General features: G+C 45.0%; 1 protein-coding gene across 1 annotated transcript in view; it reads left to right on the plus strand.

The window, feature by feature from the left end:
• The window catches only part of SPAG6 (sperm associated antigen 6), a 350,667-nt gene extending 339,548 nt beyond the window's left edge, over positions 1 to 11,119 (plus strand). The window contains exon 11 of the mRNA XM_063921579.1: positions 10,522 to 11,119. Coding sequence (XP_063777649.1) covers positions 10,522 to 10,588 — 67 coding nt within the window. The 3' untranslated portion in view covers positions 10,589 to 11,119. The remainder of the gene's footprint in view (positions 1 to 10,521) is intronic.
• Positions 11,120 to 19,239: the final 8,120 nt, after the last annotated feature.

Here is a 19,239-nt window from a genome sequence, read left to right on the forward strand (position 1 = left end):
GCGGCTGCCCGAGAGGTCTCGGCTTTACAATTTTGCCGAGCAGCTACTTGGTCAGGGGCAAACACGTTTGCAAAAATTCTACAAATTTGATACCCTGGCTGAGGAGGACCTGGAGTTCTCTCATTCAGTGCTGCAGAGTCATCCGCACTCTCCCGCCCGTTTGGGAGCTTTGGTATAATCCCCATGGTCCTTACGGAGTTCCCAGCATCCACTAGGACGTTAGAGAAAATAAGAATTTACTCACCGGTAATTCTATTTCTCGTAGTCCGTAGTGGATGCTGGGCGCCCATCCCAAGTGCGGTTTATCTGCAATACTTGTACATAGTTATGGTTAACTAAATCGGGTTATTGTTGAGCCATCTGTTGAGAGGCTCTATTGTTTCATACTGTTAACTGTGTTTCATATCACGAGTTGTACGGTGTGATTGGTGTGGCTGGTATGAGTCTTACCCGGGATTCAAAATCCTTCCTTATTGTGTACGCTCGTCCGGGCACAGTACCTAACTGAGGCTTGGAGGAGGGTCATAGTGGGAGGAGCCAGTGCACACCAGGTAGTCTAAGATCTTTCTAGAGTGCCCAGCCTCCTTCGGAGCCCGCTATTCCCCATGGTCCTTACGGAGTTCCCAGCATCCACTACGGACTACGAGAAATAGAATTACCGGTGAGTAAATTCTTATTTTTTAATGCAAAAATTGTTTATTGCGGCTAACTGAATTCCCCCCAAGTCTTGCCTTCTAGCCAGTCTCTACACTGACTCTCAAAAACATGAGAATTACTCTGCTTCATTTGCCACCAGGTAACATGCAAATGTTATATAGAATCTATGCTTTTTTTATTGGTTTTGGTCTGCTGGCTCATTTTTTTGTGAGTCAATATAGGGACTGACCAGAATAGGAGACTTTGACATTCCACTCTGAGGTGCTGAACCTCAGAACATTGTAAATACAAAAAAGAAAAAACCAAAGAAGGAGAAACGCTGTCCTTGAAAGTAACAAGCAATAAAATTATTTATTTATTTAAAACCAATATAAAATTTCCTAGTCACAATAATAAAAACATACACAATAAAATACACTTATAGAGCCAATATAGAGTCTGCAGACCTAACACTGAAAGTCAGTCGATTTGTATCAATTCGATATGAAGGAAAAACAGATGAGTATTCGTGTAACTGGTTTCTTCTTTGTTACTAAGTAGCAGTAATACTGTGACACACTTTCAAGATTTTATCGTTCCACACAGTGAAATTGCACAATCCTCAATTTGTGTTCATTATGCATTTATAGTTGGAAAAAGGCATCCCATTATATTATTATAAAAATCAATCTATTTCACAGACTCCGCAATTTAGGATAAATGATTATTCCAACTGATCAGTTATAGGCAGTATGATAGCCGCTCACTGAATAGCTGGATCATGAATATATTAGTCCTGCTTTGATTTACTGACTCCAAAATGGTCAATTAAGGACACGCTTACCCCAGCTTTATACAAACATGGTCCGTGCAGTATGCCACCTATTGCTGGCGCCGGCTTGCCTAGCACTTGTCAGAGCAAGGAACGGACCTGATGGAGGTAATGCATCCTCCTGTTTCCAGCGTCCGCTGTTCCAGCTAGTGCGGAGCGGAAACCGTGGTAAGCAAAACCAATGCGTTCTTCTCGTGCTGGCGCCAGCCACTCACATGCAAAGCAGTAGCGGAGCTGTTGAAATCACAATAACGGGAGCTTATGGTCACTCCTAGTGTGGATCAATATATTCATGATCCAGCTATTCAGTGAGCGGCTATCATACTGCCTTCAGTGTTAGGTCTGCAGACTCTATATTGGCTCTATAAGTGTATTTTATTGTGTATGTTTTTATTATTGTGACTAGGAAATTTATATTGGTTTTAAATATATAAATACATTTATTGCTTGTTATTTTCAAGGACAGCGCTTCTCCTTCTTCTTTTTGTATTTACAATGTTCTCAGCACCTCAGAGTGGAAGCAGCCGTTTGTGTTAAGTACCTGCAATTATAATTGAGTGTCTCACACCCAGTACACTACTCCCGTTGTTTTTATCTTTTTGACTTTGGGGGTCATTCCGAGTTGATCGTAGCTGTGCTAAATTTAGCACAGCTACGATCATCTTCCCAGACATGCGGGGGGACGCCCAGCACAGGGCTAGCCCACCCCGCATGTCTGTCCGCACAGCGGCGATGCTTTTGTACTTGTTGAGTAACTCCCGGCCAGCGCAGCTCCTGCGGCAGGCCGATAGTTGCTCGTCGCTGCCCCTGGTTGCAGCGGCTGTGTGTGACATCACGCAGTCGCTGCGGCCCGCCCCCGCACGGCCTGCTTTGGCCGGACCGCGCCCCCAAAACGGCGGCCAAACACCGCCGTGCCGCCCCCTCCCACCCAGCGACCGCCTCTGCCTGTCAATCACGCAGAGGCCATCGCTAGGAAACAATGGCCTTCGGCCGGCCGGCATGCACCGGCGCATGCACAGTTCCAACCCGATCGCTGTGATAAACTGCAGCGAGCGATCGGGTTGGAATGACCCCCTTTGACATTAGTTGGTCAGCTTGACACATGATTGCAATATTTTGGAATCAACATTAGCTGAATTAAAAGGGATTACAGTTTGGAGTGTAATTAGGTGAGTGCAGTGCATATGAGATTTCTCTTACGTCCTAGAGGATGCTGGGGACTCCGTAAGGACCATGGGGTATAGGCGGGCTCCGCAGGAGACATGGGCACTATAAAGAACTTTAGAATGGGTGTGCACTGGCTCCTCCCTCTATGCCCCTCCTCCAGACCTCAGTTAGATCCTGTGCCCAGAGGAGACAGGGTGCACTACAGGGGAGCTCTCCTGAGTTTCTCTGAAAAATAATTTTGTTAGGTTTTTTATTTTCAGGGAGCACTGCTGGCAACAGGCTCCCTGCATCGTGGGACTGAGGGGAGAGAAGCAGACCTACTTAAGTGATAGGCACTGCTTCTTAGGCTACTGGACACCATTAGCTCCAGAGGGTCGGAACGCAGGTCTCACCCTCACCGTTCGTCCCGGAGCCGCGCCGCCGTCCTCCTCACAGAGCCGGAAGATAGAAGCCGGGTGAGTATAAGAAGAAAGAAGACTTCAAAGGTGGCAGAAGACTTCAGATCTTCTCTGAGGTAACGCGCAGCCATTGCTACCACACACAACACACACTGCAGGCACGGATGGGTGCAGGGCGCAGGGGGGGGCGCCCTGGGCAGCAATAATAAACCTCTAGGACTGGCTAAAAGGCAATATATAGGCTACGGAGGCAATATATATTAATATCCCCCGCCAGTATTGAAAAATTGAGCGGGACCGAAGCCCGCCGCTGAGGGGGCGGAGCTTGATCCCACAGCACTAACCAGTGCCATTTTCTCCACAGCACACTGCAGAGAAGCTGGCTCCCCGGACTCTCCCCTGCTGAACACGGTGACACAGGGCAAAAAAGAGGGGGGGGCACTTGTAAGGCGCAGTGAGTGTATAGATATATACATATGATTAAATAAAAGCGCTGTTTATCTGGGGATTTTGTTTCCAGTGGTAGTAGGCGCTGGGTGTGTGCTGGCATACTCTCTCTCTGTCTCTCCAAAGGGCCTTATTGGGGAACTGTCTCCATATAAATATATCCCTGTGTGTGGGGGGGTGTCGGTACGCGTGTGTCGGCATGTCTGAAGCGTAAGGCTCGTCTAAGGAGGAGGTGGAGCAGATGATTGTGGTGTCTCCGTCGGCAACGCCGACACACGATTGGTTGGACATGTGGAATGTTTTAAATGCAAATGTGACTTTGTTACATAAGAGATTAGACAAAGCAGAGTCCAGGGATAATACAGGGAGTCAATCAATGGCTTTGACGGTGTCACAGGGCCCTTCGGGGTCTCAAAAACGTCCCCTATCCCAAATGGCAGACACTGATACCGACACGGATTCTGACTCCAGTGTCGACTACGATGATACAAGGTTACACCCAAGGGTGGCCAAAAGCATTCATTATATGATTATTGCAATAAAAGATGTTTTACATATCACAGATGACCCCTCTGTCCCTGACACGAGGGTACACAGGTTTAAGGAAAAGAAACCTGAGGTAACCTTTCCCCCATCTCATGAGCTGAATGCGTTATTTGAAAAGGCTTCGGAATCTCCAGACAAGAAACTGCAGATTCCCAAAAGAATTCTTATGGCGTATCCTTACCCTGCACAGGACAGGATACGGTGGGAATCCTCGCCCAGGGTGGACAAGGCTTTAACGCGCTTATCCAAGAAGGTGGCGCTACCATCTCCAGACACGGCAGCCCTCAAGGATCCTGCTGATCGCAGACAGGAAACGACTTTAAAATCAATATATACACATACGGGTGCCTTACTCAGACCGGCAATAGCATCGGCTTGGGTTTGTAGCGCTGTAGCAGCTTGGACAGATACCTTGTCAGCTGATATTGATACCCTAGATAGGGGGTACCATTTTACTGACCTTAGGTCACATTAAAGACGCAGTCTTATATATGAGAGATGCTCAGAGAGACGTTGGACTGCTAGGTTCAAGAGCCAACGCCATGGCGATTTCTGCTAGGCGAGCATTGTGGACCCGCCAATGGACGGGTGATGCCGACTCAAAAAGGCATATGGAAGTTTTGCCTTACAAGGGTGAGGTTTTGTTTGGGGAAGGTCTCACGGACCTGGTTTCCACGGCTACCGCGGGTAAATCTACCTTTTTGCCTTATGTTCCCGCACAGCAAAAGAAAACACCACAGTATCAGATGCAGTCCTTTCGGTCGCATAAGTCCAGAAGAGGTCAGGGCTCTTCCTTCCTTGCCAGAGGAAAGGGTAGAGGGAAAAGAATGCCTGCTACGGCTAGTTCCCAGGAGCAGAAGTCCTCCCCGGCTTCTACTAAATCCACCGCATGACGCTGGGGCTCCACTGAGGGAGTCCGCGCCGGTGGGGGCACGTCTTCGACTTTTCAGCCACGTCTGGGTTCAGTCGGACGTGGATCCTTGGGCGGTGGAAATTGTATCCCAAGGCTACAAGCTGGAATTCGAAGACGTGCCTCCTCGCCGATTCTTCAAATCGGCTTTACCAGCTTCTCCTCCAGAGAGGGAGATAGTTTTAGCTGCAATTCGAAAGCTGAGTCAACAGAAAGTGATTATCAAGGTTCCCCTAATTCAACAGGGAAAGGGGTACTATTCAACCCTGTTTGTGGTCCCGAAACCGGATGGCTCGGTCAGATCCATTCTAAATTTAAAATCCCTAAACCTGTACTTGAAAAGGTTCAAGTTCAAGATGGAATCACTCAGGGCGGTTATCTCCAGCCTGGAAGGGGGGGATTTTATGGTGTCACTAGACATAAAGGATGCATACCTTCACGTCCCCATATATCCTCCTCATCAGGCATACCTGAGATTCGCTGTACAGGACTGTCAGTACCAGTTTCAGACTTTACCGTTTGGGCTTTCCACGGCCCCGAGGGTTTTCACCAAGGTCATGGCGGAAATGATGGTGCTCCTGCGCAGGCAAGGAGTCACAATTATCCCGTACTTGGACGATCTCCTGATAAAAGCGAGATCAAAGGAACAGTTGCAGAAAAGCGTGTCGCTCTCCCTGAGAGTGCTGCAACAGCATGGTTGGATTCTAAATCTACCAAAGTCACAGTTGGTTCCTACGACTCGGCTGTCGTTCTTAGGCATGATTCTGGCCACAGAACAAAAGAGGGTTTTTCTCCCGATGGAAAAAGCCCAGGAACTCCAGAACATGGTCAGAGACCTGTTAAAACCGAAAAGAGTGTCAGTACATCAATGCACTCGAGTACTGGGGAAAATGGTGGCGACCTACGAGGCCATCCCCTTCGGCAGGTTTCATGCGAGGACTTTTCAGTGGGACCTTCTGGGTAAGTGGTCCGGGTTCCATCTTCAAATACATCCGAAAATAACCCTGTCCCCCAGGGCCAGGGTGTCTCCCCTGTGGTGGCTGCAGAGTGCTCACCTTCTAGAGGGTCGCAGATTCGGCATTCAAGACTGGGTTCTGGTGACCACGGACGCGAGCCTCCAAGGATGGGGAGCAGTCACACAGGGAAGACATTTTCAGGGACTATGGTCAAGCCAGGAGGCTTGTCTACACATCAACGTCCTGGAATTGAGGGCCATATACAAAGGCCTACGACAAGCGGAGAATCTTCTTCGCGACCTACCGGTTCTGATTCAATCAGACAACGTCACAGCCGTGGCTCATGTAAACCGCCAAGGCGGGACAAGGAGCAGAGTGGCAATGGCGGAAGCCGCCAGGATTCTGCGCTGGGCAGAAAATCACGTAAGCCCTCTGTCAGCGATATTCATTCCGGGAGTGGACAACTGGGAAGCAGACTTCCTCAGCAGACACGATCTCCATCCAGGAGAGTGGGGACTTCATCAAGAAATTTTTGCAGAGATAACAAGTCTTTGGGGACTTCCTCAAATAGACATGATGGCGTCACGCCTCAACAAGAAGCTTCGGAGGTATTGTGCCAGGTCAAGAGACCCTCAGGCAGTAGCGGTGGACGCCCTGGTGACACCATGGGTGTTTCAGTCGGTCTATGTGTTCCCTCCTCTTCCTCTCATTGCAAAAATATTGAAAATCATAAGACGAAAAAGAGTACAGACAATACTCATTGTTCCAGATTGGCCTCGAAGGGCCTGGTATTCAGATCTTCAGGAGATGCTCACAGAAGATCCATGTCCTCTTCCTCTCAGGGAGGACCTGTTGCTGCAGGGGCCCTGCGTGTTCCAAGACTTACCGCGGTTACGTTTGATGGCATGGCGGTTGAACACCGAATCCTAGCTGGAAAAGGTATTCCGGAGGAAGTCATCCCTACTCTGATAAAGGCTAGGAAGGAGGTGACGGCGAAACATTATCACCGTATTTGGAGGAAATATGTATCTTGGTGCGAAGCCAAGAATGCTCCTACGGAAGATTTCCACTTGGGCCGCTTTCTCCACTTTCTACAGACAGGAGTGGATATGGGCCTAAAGTTAGGCTCCATTAAGGTACAGATTTCGGCCCTATCTATATTTTTCCAGAAGGAATTGGCTTCTCTCTCAGAAGTCCAGACTTTTGTAAAGGGAGTGCTACACATCCAGCCTCCGTTTGTGCCCCCAGTGGCACCATGGGACCTTTAACGTGGTGTTACAGTTCCTAAAATCTCACTGGTTTGAGCCTCTTCAAACAGTTGAATTAAATTTCTCACTTGGAAGGTGGTCATGTTGTTAGCCTTGGCATCTGCAAGGCGGGTGTCCGAATTGGCGGCCTTGTCTCATAAGAGCCCCTATCTCGTTTTCCATGTGGATAGGGCTGAGTTGAGGACTCGTCCTCAATTTTTGCCTAAGGTGGTGTCATCATTTCATATAAACCAACCTATTGTGGTGCCTGTGGCTATGGGAGACTTGGAGGATTCCAAGTCCCTTGATGTAGTCAGGGCCTTAACAATTTACGTAGCCAGGACGCCTCGGATTAGGAAAACAGAGGCACTGTTTGTCCTGTATGCAGCCAACAAGGTTGGCGCTCCTGCTTCTAAGCAGACTATTGCTCGCTGGATCTGTAACACGATTCAGCAGGCTCATTCTACGGCTGGATTGCCATTACCAAATTCGGTAAAGGCCCATTCCACTAGGAAGGTGGGCTCTTCTTGGGCGGCTGCCCAAGGCATCTCGGCTTTACAGCTTTGCCGAGCGGCTACTTGGTCGGGTTCAAACACTTTTGCAAAATTCTACAAGTTTGATACCCTGGCTGATGAGGACCTCATGTTTGCTCAATCGGTGCTGCAGAGTCATCCACACTCTCCCGCCCGTTTTGGAGCGTTGATATAATCCCCATGGTCCTTACGGAGTCCCCAGCATCCTCTAGGACGTAAGAAAAAATAAGATTTTAAACCTACCGGTAAATCTTTTTCTCCTAGTCCGTAGAGGATGCTGGGCGCCCGTCCCAGTGCGGACATATTCTGCATGACTTGTATATAGTTGTTGCTTACATAAGGGTTATGTTAAAGTTAAGATCAGTCGTTGGCTGATACTGTTTTGTTCATACTGTTAACTGGTTGCGTATATTCCAGGTTATACGGTGTGGATGGTGTGGGCTGGTATGAATCTTGCCCTTAGATTAACAAAATCCTTTCCTCGTACTGTCCGTCTCCTCTGGGCACAGTTTCTCTAACTGAGGTCTGGAGGAGGGGCATAGAGGGAGGAGCCAGTGCACACCCATTCTAAAGTTCTTTATAGTGCCCATGACTCCTGCGGAGCCCGTCTATACCCCATGGTCCTTACGGAGTCCCCAGCATCCTCTACGGACTAGGAGAAAAAGATTTACCGGTAGGTTTAAAATCTTATTTTTTTCATTTATGTAAATGCTGTGGTCACATAGTTCAGGTGTTGTGGATTAAAGCCTATTGTGGGTTCGGTTTTACTCTGATTTATTCAGTTCTCAAAACGGCATCTTATTGGCTCACGGATGTCACATGTCCGGATAAAACCGAGCTGGCGTTAATTCTTCCGTTACATCCGAACCCGCTCATCTCTAATATATAATATAGAGAGAGAGACACAAAATGGTCTGACATACAGTTACAGGTGATACCGGCCACATTTCCTAGTCACCCTCATTCTCATCTCTGTCCCCATCTACCCCCATTGTCTCTCTCATCTGTGCCCCTTCCCCCTCATTTCTGTAAGTGGGGGGAGGAGCAGCTCCAGGTGCTGACTGGGAGAGAATAGAGACTGTGTCTGGGAGTCAGTAAGAGCTGTGAGGGGAGGGAGGTGGTGGGGTCTTCCTTTAGCTCTCTACTGCGCCTGTGGGATGGCCATCAGTGGGTTAACCATCGATAATTAACTTCGATTGCACAAAACCATTGCCGGGGCAACCATTGATGGTTTTGTGGGGGATGGCAGGAGACAGGCCAATTACTGAAGGGTGTTGTGCTTAGCTCTGTGGCCCAGGGGACAAATATTGCTGCGTACTATCCATCGATGGCGGAAAACCATTGGCCATGGCCATCCCTAATATATATACTGTGTGTGTGTGTGTGTGTGTGTGTGTGTGTGTGTGTGTGTGTATATATATATATATATATATATATGTATATATATACACACACAGTATATACAGTCTTGCAGCTAGTATATATAACCATATATAGATAATTTTGATTGAATGATAAGAAGCATAATTACTGCCTCACAGCACTGAGGTCGTGGGTTGGATTCCCGCCGTGGCCCTAACTGTGTGGAGTTTGTAAATTCTCCCTGCACTTGTGTGGGTTACCCCCATGTACTCCGGTTTCCTCCCATAAGCCAAAAATATATTGGTAGGTTAATTAGCTCCCGACAACAACAAAATATGAAATTAGTGTGTAAGTGTGTGTATGTACACGTGTTTAGGGCAGACTAAATGGGCCAAGTGGTTCTTATCTGCCGTCATATTCTATGTTACTAATTGGCATACGGTTTATCTTGGATTCAAATATTATTTTGAGCTTCTTCTGTTTTGTATTTATATTAGCAAAACTAAGTATAACATTGTATCGATAGTTTAATAGTACTGTTGACCATCTACTTGGAATTTTTTAATTTCTAATATTATCATTTATAATGCAGCAAGGGCTGAACAGGCCAATATAACAACCAAATTTCACATGAGAATAGACGGGTATAAACCAGTTAACAGTATAATATAAATACAGGTTGAGTATCCCATATCCAAATATTCCGAAATACGGAATATTCCGAAATACGGACTTTTTTGAGTGAGAGTGAGATAGTGAAACCTTTGTTTTCTGATGGCTCAATGTACACAAACTTTGTTTAATACACAAAGTTATTAAAAATATTGTATTAAATGACCTTCAGGCTGTGTGTATTAGGTGTATGTAAAACATAAATGAATTGTGTGAATGTACACACACTTTGTTTAATGCACAAAGTTATAAAAAATATTGGCTAAAACTACCTTCAGGCTGTGTGTATAAGGTATATATGTAACATAAATGCATTCTGTGCTTAGACTTAGGTCCCATCACCATGATATCTCATTATGGTATGCAATTATTCCAAACTACGGAAAAATCCCATATCCAAAATACCTCTGGTCCCAAGCATTTTGGATAAGGGATACTCAACCTGTAATATAGAAATATCGAAAGAAAAAACAAAACTTTCAGTGACTTAGAAATAGGAATTGCTCATTATATAGGATAATTCATAGCAAAACTATTAGGTTCTGGGCTATTTTTCAAAGCTCACTGATTTAATTCTCTATAAGAATAAAACCAATATAAAGCACTATGTAGGACTGCATTCAGAAATTCAGACAAAAGATGGCTATTTTACTGGGGGAGCCATAATGGATAGAAGAGGAAGAATAGAACTACACAATGCCCAGGGTTTAGCAGTGCACTATTAAGGCCACACATCTGCATTAAAAGGTCACTTTTCTAACTTTTTTATTATTACTTAATTCAATAATTTTGCTCATTTTCTGTTTCTTTTCCAGATATTATTCTCCTGGATATTCACAGACACTACTGGAGAGAGTGGATCATTACCAGCCAGTTGTTTAATGACTTTGCTGCTTAGATTTAAATATTTTTATTTTGTTACATATGTTTAAAAAAAAAATTCTTTAAAGCACTATCAACATTTTATACTGCATGTGACGTAAACAACAATGTAAAATATAGACTAAGGGGCCCTACACACTGGCCGAGCTGCCCGACGGCGGATACGGCCGACGAGCGACCCGGCGGCGGGGGGGCAGTGACGGGGGGAGTGAAGTTTCTTCACTCCCCCCGTCACGCGGCTGCATTGAAGTGCAGGCAAATATGGACGAGATCGTCCATATTGGCCTGCATGCACAGCCGACGGGAGACCAGCGATGAACGAGCGCGGGGCCGCGCATCGTTCATCGCAGGAGTCTCCACACTGAAAGATATGAACGAGTTCTCGTTCATTTATGAACGAGATCGTTCATATCTTTCAGAAAATCGGCCAGTGTGTAGGGCCTATAACAACATTTTAACTTGGTCAAGTCCAAAAACAGTAAATATTTGATTTGTAACAATAGACTTGTCAAAAATAAAATAATAAATAGACTTGTTTTTTCTTGTCTGTTAATTTTCAGGTAGAAAATGAATCTAAAAATGAAATGGTGTCCCTGTAGTAGTAGTATTATTATTATTATTATTATTATTATTATTATTATTATTATTATTATATTATTATTAATATCAGTCATGTCTTTCTAAATTAGAATAAAAGATGGACTACACGTAAACAAAATAATGTTATATAGATTGTGTCCATATGATTGGGAGTTGATAAATTACTTTGTAATACTCGTCATTTGTACTGCAAAAATCTTTGGTGTAAAACAGAGGCGGGCAAGCTAAGTTGGGACCTGTAGTTCCACAGCAGATAAAGAGCCGCTAGTTGCTAAAGCCTTTGTGTAAGGGCTAGCCTGAACTACATGAACATTGGTGGTCATTCCAAGTTGTTCGCTCAGTAATTTTCTTCGCATTGCAGCGATTTTCCGCTAATTGCGCATGCGCAATGTTCGCACTGCGACTGCGCCAAGTTAATTTGCTATGCAGTTATGAATTTTATGGCATTACGAGGTTTTTTCTTCGTTCTGGTGATCGTAATGTGATTGACAGGAAGTGGGTGTTTCTGGGCGGAAACTGGCCGTTTTATGGGAGTGTGTGTAAAAACGCTACCGTTTCTGGGAAAAACGCGGGAGTGGCTGGAGAAACGGAGGAGTGTCTGGGCGAACGCTGGGTGTGTTTGTGACGTCAAACCAGGAACGACAAGCACTGAACTGATCGCACTGGAAGAGTAAGTGTCGAGCTACTCAGAAACTGCAAAGTAATTTCTATTCGCAAATTTGAGAACCTTTTGTTCGCAATTTTGATAAGCTAAGATTCACTCCCAGTAGGCGGCGGCTTAGCGTGTGCAATGCTGCTAAAAAAAGCTTGCGAGCGAACAACTCGGAATCACACCCCTTGTTTTCATCCAATCTTCTGTCATCTGTGAACAAAAGGGATAATTGACTCCTATTAAGCCTGTTACAGGGACATTTTAACTCTTTAAAAACACAGGACCTAACTATCTGGTCACCCAGTAATGCATTATGCCTGTAATCCCCATAATGTATCTCGGACAATTCAAGCAACAAAGCAGTAAACTGTGCTTTAGTAAGTCCAGCAAAACATACAGTGCTTCCCACATTCAGTGGTTAAACCAGTGCAGTGCTTTACCAAATACTATAGGCCTAATTCAGACCTGGTCGCACGCAGGCTAGTTTTTGCACTGCTGCGACCAGGTAATCGCCACCTACAGGGGAGGGGGTAATTGCTGTGCAGGGGTGTGATCGGCTGTGCAGTCAGCTGCACAAACAAAAGTTTGTGCAGTTTCTGCACAGCCCAGGACTTACTCAGCCACTGCGACGATCCGGGTTGTTGCTGATGTCAGGAACCCTCCCTGGAAACGGCCGAGCACACCTGCGTTTTTCCGGACACTCTCAGAAAATGGTGAGTTGTCGCCCACTAACGACTTCTGCTTGTCAGTCTTCGTGCGATCGCTTTCTTCATAAGAATCGTCGCTGCCCAGCACCGGCCGACGCGCCTGCACATTGTGGATCACACACATGCGCAGTTCAGACCCGATCGCACGGCTGCAAAACAATGCAGCATGCAATCGGGTCTGAATAACCCCCTAAGTGCAGAGTAGGATCAACTTTGGAGGGTCCTCTTGTTAGACATGGTTAGTGCAGTAGCATTACCGCACCCACCCATGTCAGAACCTGAAAATACTAGGACCATCCAGGTCAGCCCCGGACAACATTCCCTAGAGCAGGCATGTCCAAACTGTGGCCCTCCAGCTGTTGTGAAACTACATATCCCAGCATGCCCTGACACAGTTCTGCTGTCAGAGAATGCTAAAGCTGTGTCAGGGCATGCTGGGATGTGTAGTTTCTCAACAGCTGGAGGGCCGCAGTTTGGACATGCCTGCCCTAGAGGAATAGAGCACAGGTTCTCAAACTCTGTTCTCAGGACCCCACACAGTTCATGTTTTCCAGGTCACCTCACAGAATCACAAGTGAACCAATTAGCTCAACCTGTGGATCATTTAAAATGTCAGTGAGTAATGAATACACCTGGTACCTGCTGGGTGACCTGGAAAACATGAACTGTGTGGGGTCCTGAGGACCGAGTTTGAGAACCACTGGAATAGAGCATGAAAGAAACATGCAGCCCTAAGGTAACTAAAATACTTAATTAGCACCTTGGTCAATTTGATTTAACCATCTGGACTCAAGTATGAATATCCTCAGACCTGGATTGTAAATGGCGGAGTTTGGGTATCTCTTACTTACATCCAAAAGACTACTGAAAAAAACATATGGGAAAATGAATTATTATTCTATTAACAGTGTCCGTATTTATAAATAAAAAAGAAAGAAAGGTAGAATAATAATATTTTGTATTATACTGAAGGGTAGACACATTTAAAATCTATAAGGGGGCACAAAATATTCTAATAAAGGGTTCATAGATTTTTATGCTACTGAAGTGAGCACATAATTATTATCATGATTATCATTATATTAAAGGTTATTATTCTACAACAGCCGTGGCCAACCTGTGGCTCTTGAGCCGCATGCGGCTCTTTCTTTATTCAAATGTGGCTCCCGACACTCAAAGTCACCTGACCACAACAGATCCTGGAAACTGGTGCACTCTAACCAGACACACAGCAGCACTACGGCAACTGAAAACTGAGGGAGACAGATACTGGGCTGAAGTGACATATGAGGGTGGGCTGGAGTGACACAAGGGGGAGCTGGCTGGAGTGACACAGAAGGATCCAGGCAGGAGAGACATAATGGGGGAGTTGACTGGAGTGATACAGGAGGGTGCTGGCAGGAGTGACACAGGAGGTAGCTGGCCAGATACTGGGCTGTAGTGACATATGAGGGTGGGCTGGAGTGACACAATGGGGAGCTGGCTGGAGTGATAAAGGAGAATCCTGGCAGGAGAGACACAATGGGGAGCTGGCTGGAGTGACGCATGGAGGAGCTGAAGTGTATTATGTGAATATGGCTTTTTCAATATATTTTATGTGGATCTGGATTTTTACATTATTTTATGTGGAAGTGTCTGTTTTAATGTATTTTATGTTGATTCTGGCTTTAAAATGTATTTTATGTGGATCTGGCATTTTCATTGTATTTTATACCAGGGGTGTGGCCTAGCAGGCACAAGGTCACACCCCATTTTTGCACACGTTCCTTCGGCTTGGTGTCGGCTCTTTGACGTACCTAACAAGATTTGCTGGCTCTTTGTCTCTGACTGGTTGGCCACCCCTGTTCTACAACATGGGGCACAGATTATTTTTATTCTAACAGCACATATTTTGGTTATTCAAAATGGGTCACAGATTATTATTGTTATTAAAATTGGCACATAATATTTATTAGATTGAAGGGGCAAGGACAAAATGTATTGGACTAGTGAGAGCACATTTATTGGCCAGGGGTACCAGGAGTGATCCAGTGCAGTGGCCCAGGCATTCCTAAGAGTGGGGTTCCCCCCTCCAAGAATGGCAGCTGAGTTCTTTAAACAGCTTGCAGTTTGACTTAAACTCACTGGTGCAGAGAAGGGGTAGGGGGGGGGAAAATTATTACCCATGCCCATGCATTTGGAGAGTCTTGATTTGATCATTTATATTATTTATAATATATGAACTTACACACTCCATAGTGATTGACCCCACACCGCACTATGGTGGTCATTCCGAGTTGTTCGCTCGTTGCCGATTTTTGCTATGCTGCGATTTTTTGCTAAATGCGCATGGTACGCAGCGCGCATGCGCTAAGTTATTTAACTAAAAACTTAGCAGTTTTGCTGTTGTTCGTGCGGCGCTTTTCAGTCACACTGCTGATCGGTGAGTAATTGACAGGAAAGGGGCATTTCTGGGTGGTAACTGAGCGTTTTCTGGGAGTGTGCTAAAAAATGCAGGCGTGTCAGGGAAAAATGCGGGAGTGTCTGGAGAAACGGGGGAGTGGCTGGCCGAACGCAGGGCGTGTTTGTGACGTCAAACCAGGAACTAAACGGACCGAGGTGATCGCAATCTAGGAATAGGTCTGGAGCTACTCAGAAACTGCAAGAAAATATTTAGTAGCAATTCTGCTAATCTTTCATTCGCTATTCTGCTAAGCTAAAATACACTCCCAGAGGGCGGCGGCCTAGCGTGTGCAATGCTGCTAAAAGCAGCTAGCGAGCGATCAATTCGGAATGAGGGCCCATGTGTCACTATGGTAATAAGTTTTCACAGGCTTTTACTAACCAGATATAAGTTACACTAAGGGAGCTTCCTGGGAGCCCCGCGATTGCGATTTGCTACTTGAGTGTATTTTTTACATGTGATTTATCTCATGTGATCTAACATTATTAAACCTATTTCTGTTTGATTGAGATAACTATCATGGTCAGCCCGTGTGATCTGCGATGCGAGGCACACGGGAGCGCGCCTCGCATCGCAATCGTACGAAAAGGACATGCAATGTGACACTTTTCATGCAATCCATCTCAATCGCATAAAAACAGGCCATATCGCACTAGTGGATGGGGGCCTTTACGTTAGGACTGTGTGTTTATGTTGGATTGCGTGTGCTGTGTTGTGTAATGGCCTATCATGCATACAGGACATTCTCTGCCAAACCAAATACCGCCATAATCACAGTATGTATAGCAGTATTTCACCACATGGCCTTGTTGTATTCCCTGCCCAGTGTTCTCAACCATGATTCGTGCTCTTCCCAGTTTGTGTCGCACTTGAAGGAATTAGAACTTCCGCACTGTGATTGGTTTGGCATTGCTTAGATCGATTGTTCTTACTTTTAAGCTGCAATTGGCTGGGGTTCATGTGTAGCACCGGTCTAACAGACCACAGGAGTGAAGTTACATTTCCTCAGTGCAGCGCCTGTCATTGTAATAATTTCTTACCTTTGACAGGGGGTTCACAGCGTGACACTATCCCAAACTGCGGTCCATATGGCGTGACTGTGTGTGTTGACAGTTATGCAGTAGTACTTATTAAACCTAGTATGTTGTCTCACCAGGGCGCCTTTATCAGAAAATGTATACTGTGTAATGCAGGTGAAATCCCTAGATTGCAAGTGATAGCATTTTTTTTTCCCTACAATCCAAATTGCAGTCTGAAACTGAAAGCTACAACTTGAAGCATTTTTTTTGTTCTAGATCAAACGGTCTAACTTCTCCTTAGAAATTATTCCTTTGATCCAGATTCATTATTATAATGTCAGTCAGGTATAGATTGTGAAATAGAAATCTGCAGATTTATCATCATTCCATATATTCTCTGTCTGTGGATGCTGCTCGTCTGTCAGCAGATCCCTGTCCATCTGCCCCACATTACATCTCTTTTTAACAAATGTCAAAGCTCCCTGGACAACTAGCCCGGTATTTTCTAAGCTCCATTAGGCAGCAGCACTGAGGCAGACTCTTACTCTTCGAGTAATTACGCCTTTCAGCGTTTGCCTTTTTGAAAGAACTCTGGCTACCATTAGCTCTCCCCATTTAGCTTTCACCAAATCTCGGGCTCCGGGGATTACTTTAGACCATATTTGGAATTTGGCAATTGCTTTATCTATATATGTGGGCTAATTTAAGCAAGACACAGAATCGCCAGATCTACTGCAACAAATATTTATGTGTGAAGCAAACAGAATTTGCTACAAATAAACTAGCAGTACAATTTACTGGGAAAGGATTACAATGGCCATCTGTCATACAGAATATTAAACGTTACTGCACCATGGACCTGAAATATATTTATTTGCAAATACGTCTCTATATTTCGGTTAACGCTGCACCAGTGAGTTGGTTAGTACTAAGACTAAAATGATTTTGTCGTTGACTTTCAATGATTTATTTGCATCTATGTACATATGGTGCATGTTACTTCCAAGCACTTTATTGTTAAACATTGGGGGCAATTAAGAGATGGACGCAGTGGCCGCGTCCATCTGGTCTGCGCACATGCACCAGCCACATCTTGGAGGGATGGGCCCGCTACGTTCAAGTGGGCGGCATATCTGCGTTTCGCAGACATGGTTGGCAAAATGGGGGCATGTTGGCAGCGTTTTCGGGGCCGCTGCATGACATCACACGCAGCCGCTTTGAAATTTAAAAAAATGGCGCCGGACCGCAGGCAGGGGTCCACCTCTAATGGATGAGTCCGCAATTAAATTGCAGACACATTGTGAGTTGGCGCCACACACCTGCTGGGCAGCCTTACCCTCTGCTGGGCGGCTCCCAACATGTGAGGAGGTGGAAGCAGCTCTTGCTGCAGGAATCAAGATCTGCATCCCTCTCTGAATAACCCCTATTGCTAGAATTCTTGTCTCTTGCTAAACTGAATCTTTCCTATTGCTGACCCTAGGGCATATATTTACGATATGTCAATTTTTATAGGTTTTAAATTGAAAATCTATCTAAATCTATGTATTTCTGGAGCGCTAAAACACACATGTACTAACATTTATAACATTGATATTAAAAAAATGATGTTAGTACATGTGTGTGTTATAGCCCCTGAAACTTCATATCAATTTAGATCAATTTTCATCTATTTAAAATTGATGATAATTGATCTTTAGAAAATATACCTCTATACATCTCTGGGGGAGTGAGATGGAAAACTGCCTGTGTTTGAAAAGCCTTTATCTTTGTTTTTTATTACCTTTTGCTACATTAATATACGTACGATGTCCAACATTTTGGCAATGCTTCTTTGTGATGGCTGATCCTTTTCATACCGTGGTGTTTGCTTGTGTAAAAACTATGGTGGTCATTCCGAGTTGATCGCTCGCTAGCAACTACTTGCAGCGCTGTGATCAGATAGTCGCCGCCTATGGGGGAGTGTATTTTCGCTTTGCATGTGTCCGACCGCTTTTGTAGCAGACGGCAAAAAAAGTTTTTTTCCAGTTTCTGGGTAGCTCTGGACCTACTCAGCCGCTGCGATCACGTCAGTCTTTTTGGTCCCGGAATTGACGTCAAACACCCGCCCTGCAAACGCTTGGACACGCCTGCGTTTTTCCAAACACTCCCAGAAAACGGTCAGTTGACACCCAGGAGCGCCCTCTTTCTGTCAATCACCTTGCGTTTGGCTGTGCAAATGGATTCTTTGTAAAATCCATTGACCAGCACCAATCCTCTTTGTACCCGTACGACGCACCTGCGCATTGTGGTGCATGCGCAGTTTTGCAGAGATTTAACCTGATCGCAGCGCTGCAAAACGTTGCTAGTGAGCGATCAACTCAGAATGACCCCCTTTGCCAGTTACATTGATTATCAACTCTGGAGCATTGCATGACAATGTAGTGAATATCTATGATGCAATACCTGTAGTTTTATTTTATCTGTAACACATCATTACCTTTTTCCCTCCACATATTATTACCTTTTTCCCTCCACATCATTACCTTTTTCCCTCCACATATTAACCTACCTTGACTACCTGCGTTAGACCCCAGTCCAAGAGCCCTGAGCTTTGACCAAATAATTGGATCCATTCCACAATCCTTCCAATGCTAAATCACTCTTAATAGTTTAATATCTATTTTGGACCACTTTTGACTTTCGTTTTTCATAAGAACACACAGCAAGCCTCTAGCCTGAAGAATATTAATATAAACAACAGCCGCATTCTGCAAAGTGCAAGAATATTTCATTTGAGTTCTTGGGAATATACAGTAACTCTTTAAACTGAGCCTATTTTGTTTTGCCAAGGTCAGAATTGTAGTAGTGAGCTTAAAAAGGGAAAGTCTGGTTCCCATTATAGAAAGACAACCTTGGCCATTGCCCTAAATGCCTCGAATACAATATGCCATGCTGATGATTTGCAGTGATGAACATATGCAAGGGCTTGTATTTTCAGTAAGAACATAAGGTCATTATTACATTTTAGCGTAAAGCTGTCTTTAGAATCACTGTATGGCTACATTAAAAAAATAAAAGGCTTGATGGAATATTTATTTAAAACTTTTTGTGGAAACTCCTCTGAAAATTAATTATCTCCTTGAAGCCAGTCTCATATGCCTCAGATATCTGCTGCAGTCCCTCTACTTTAAATCCTGCGCAGTCCACATAGGTTAAATGATTGCATGTGCGATCGCTTTACTCTTTAGACT

This window comes from Pseudophryne corroboree, chromosome 5 (genome assembly GCF_028390025.1).
Source record: "Pseudophryne corroboree isolate aPseCor3 chromosome 5, aPseCor3.hap2, whole genome shotgun sequence".
In the NCBI taxonomy this organism is placed as follows: Eukaryota; Metazoa; Chordata; class Amphibia; order Anura; family Myobatrachidae; genus Pseudophryne; species Pseudophryne corroboree.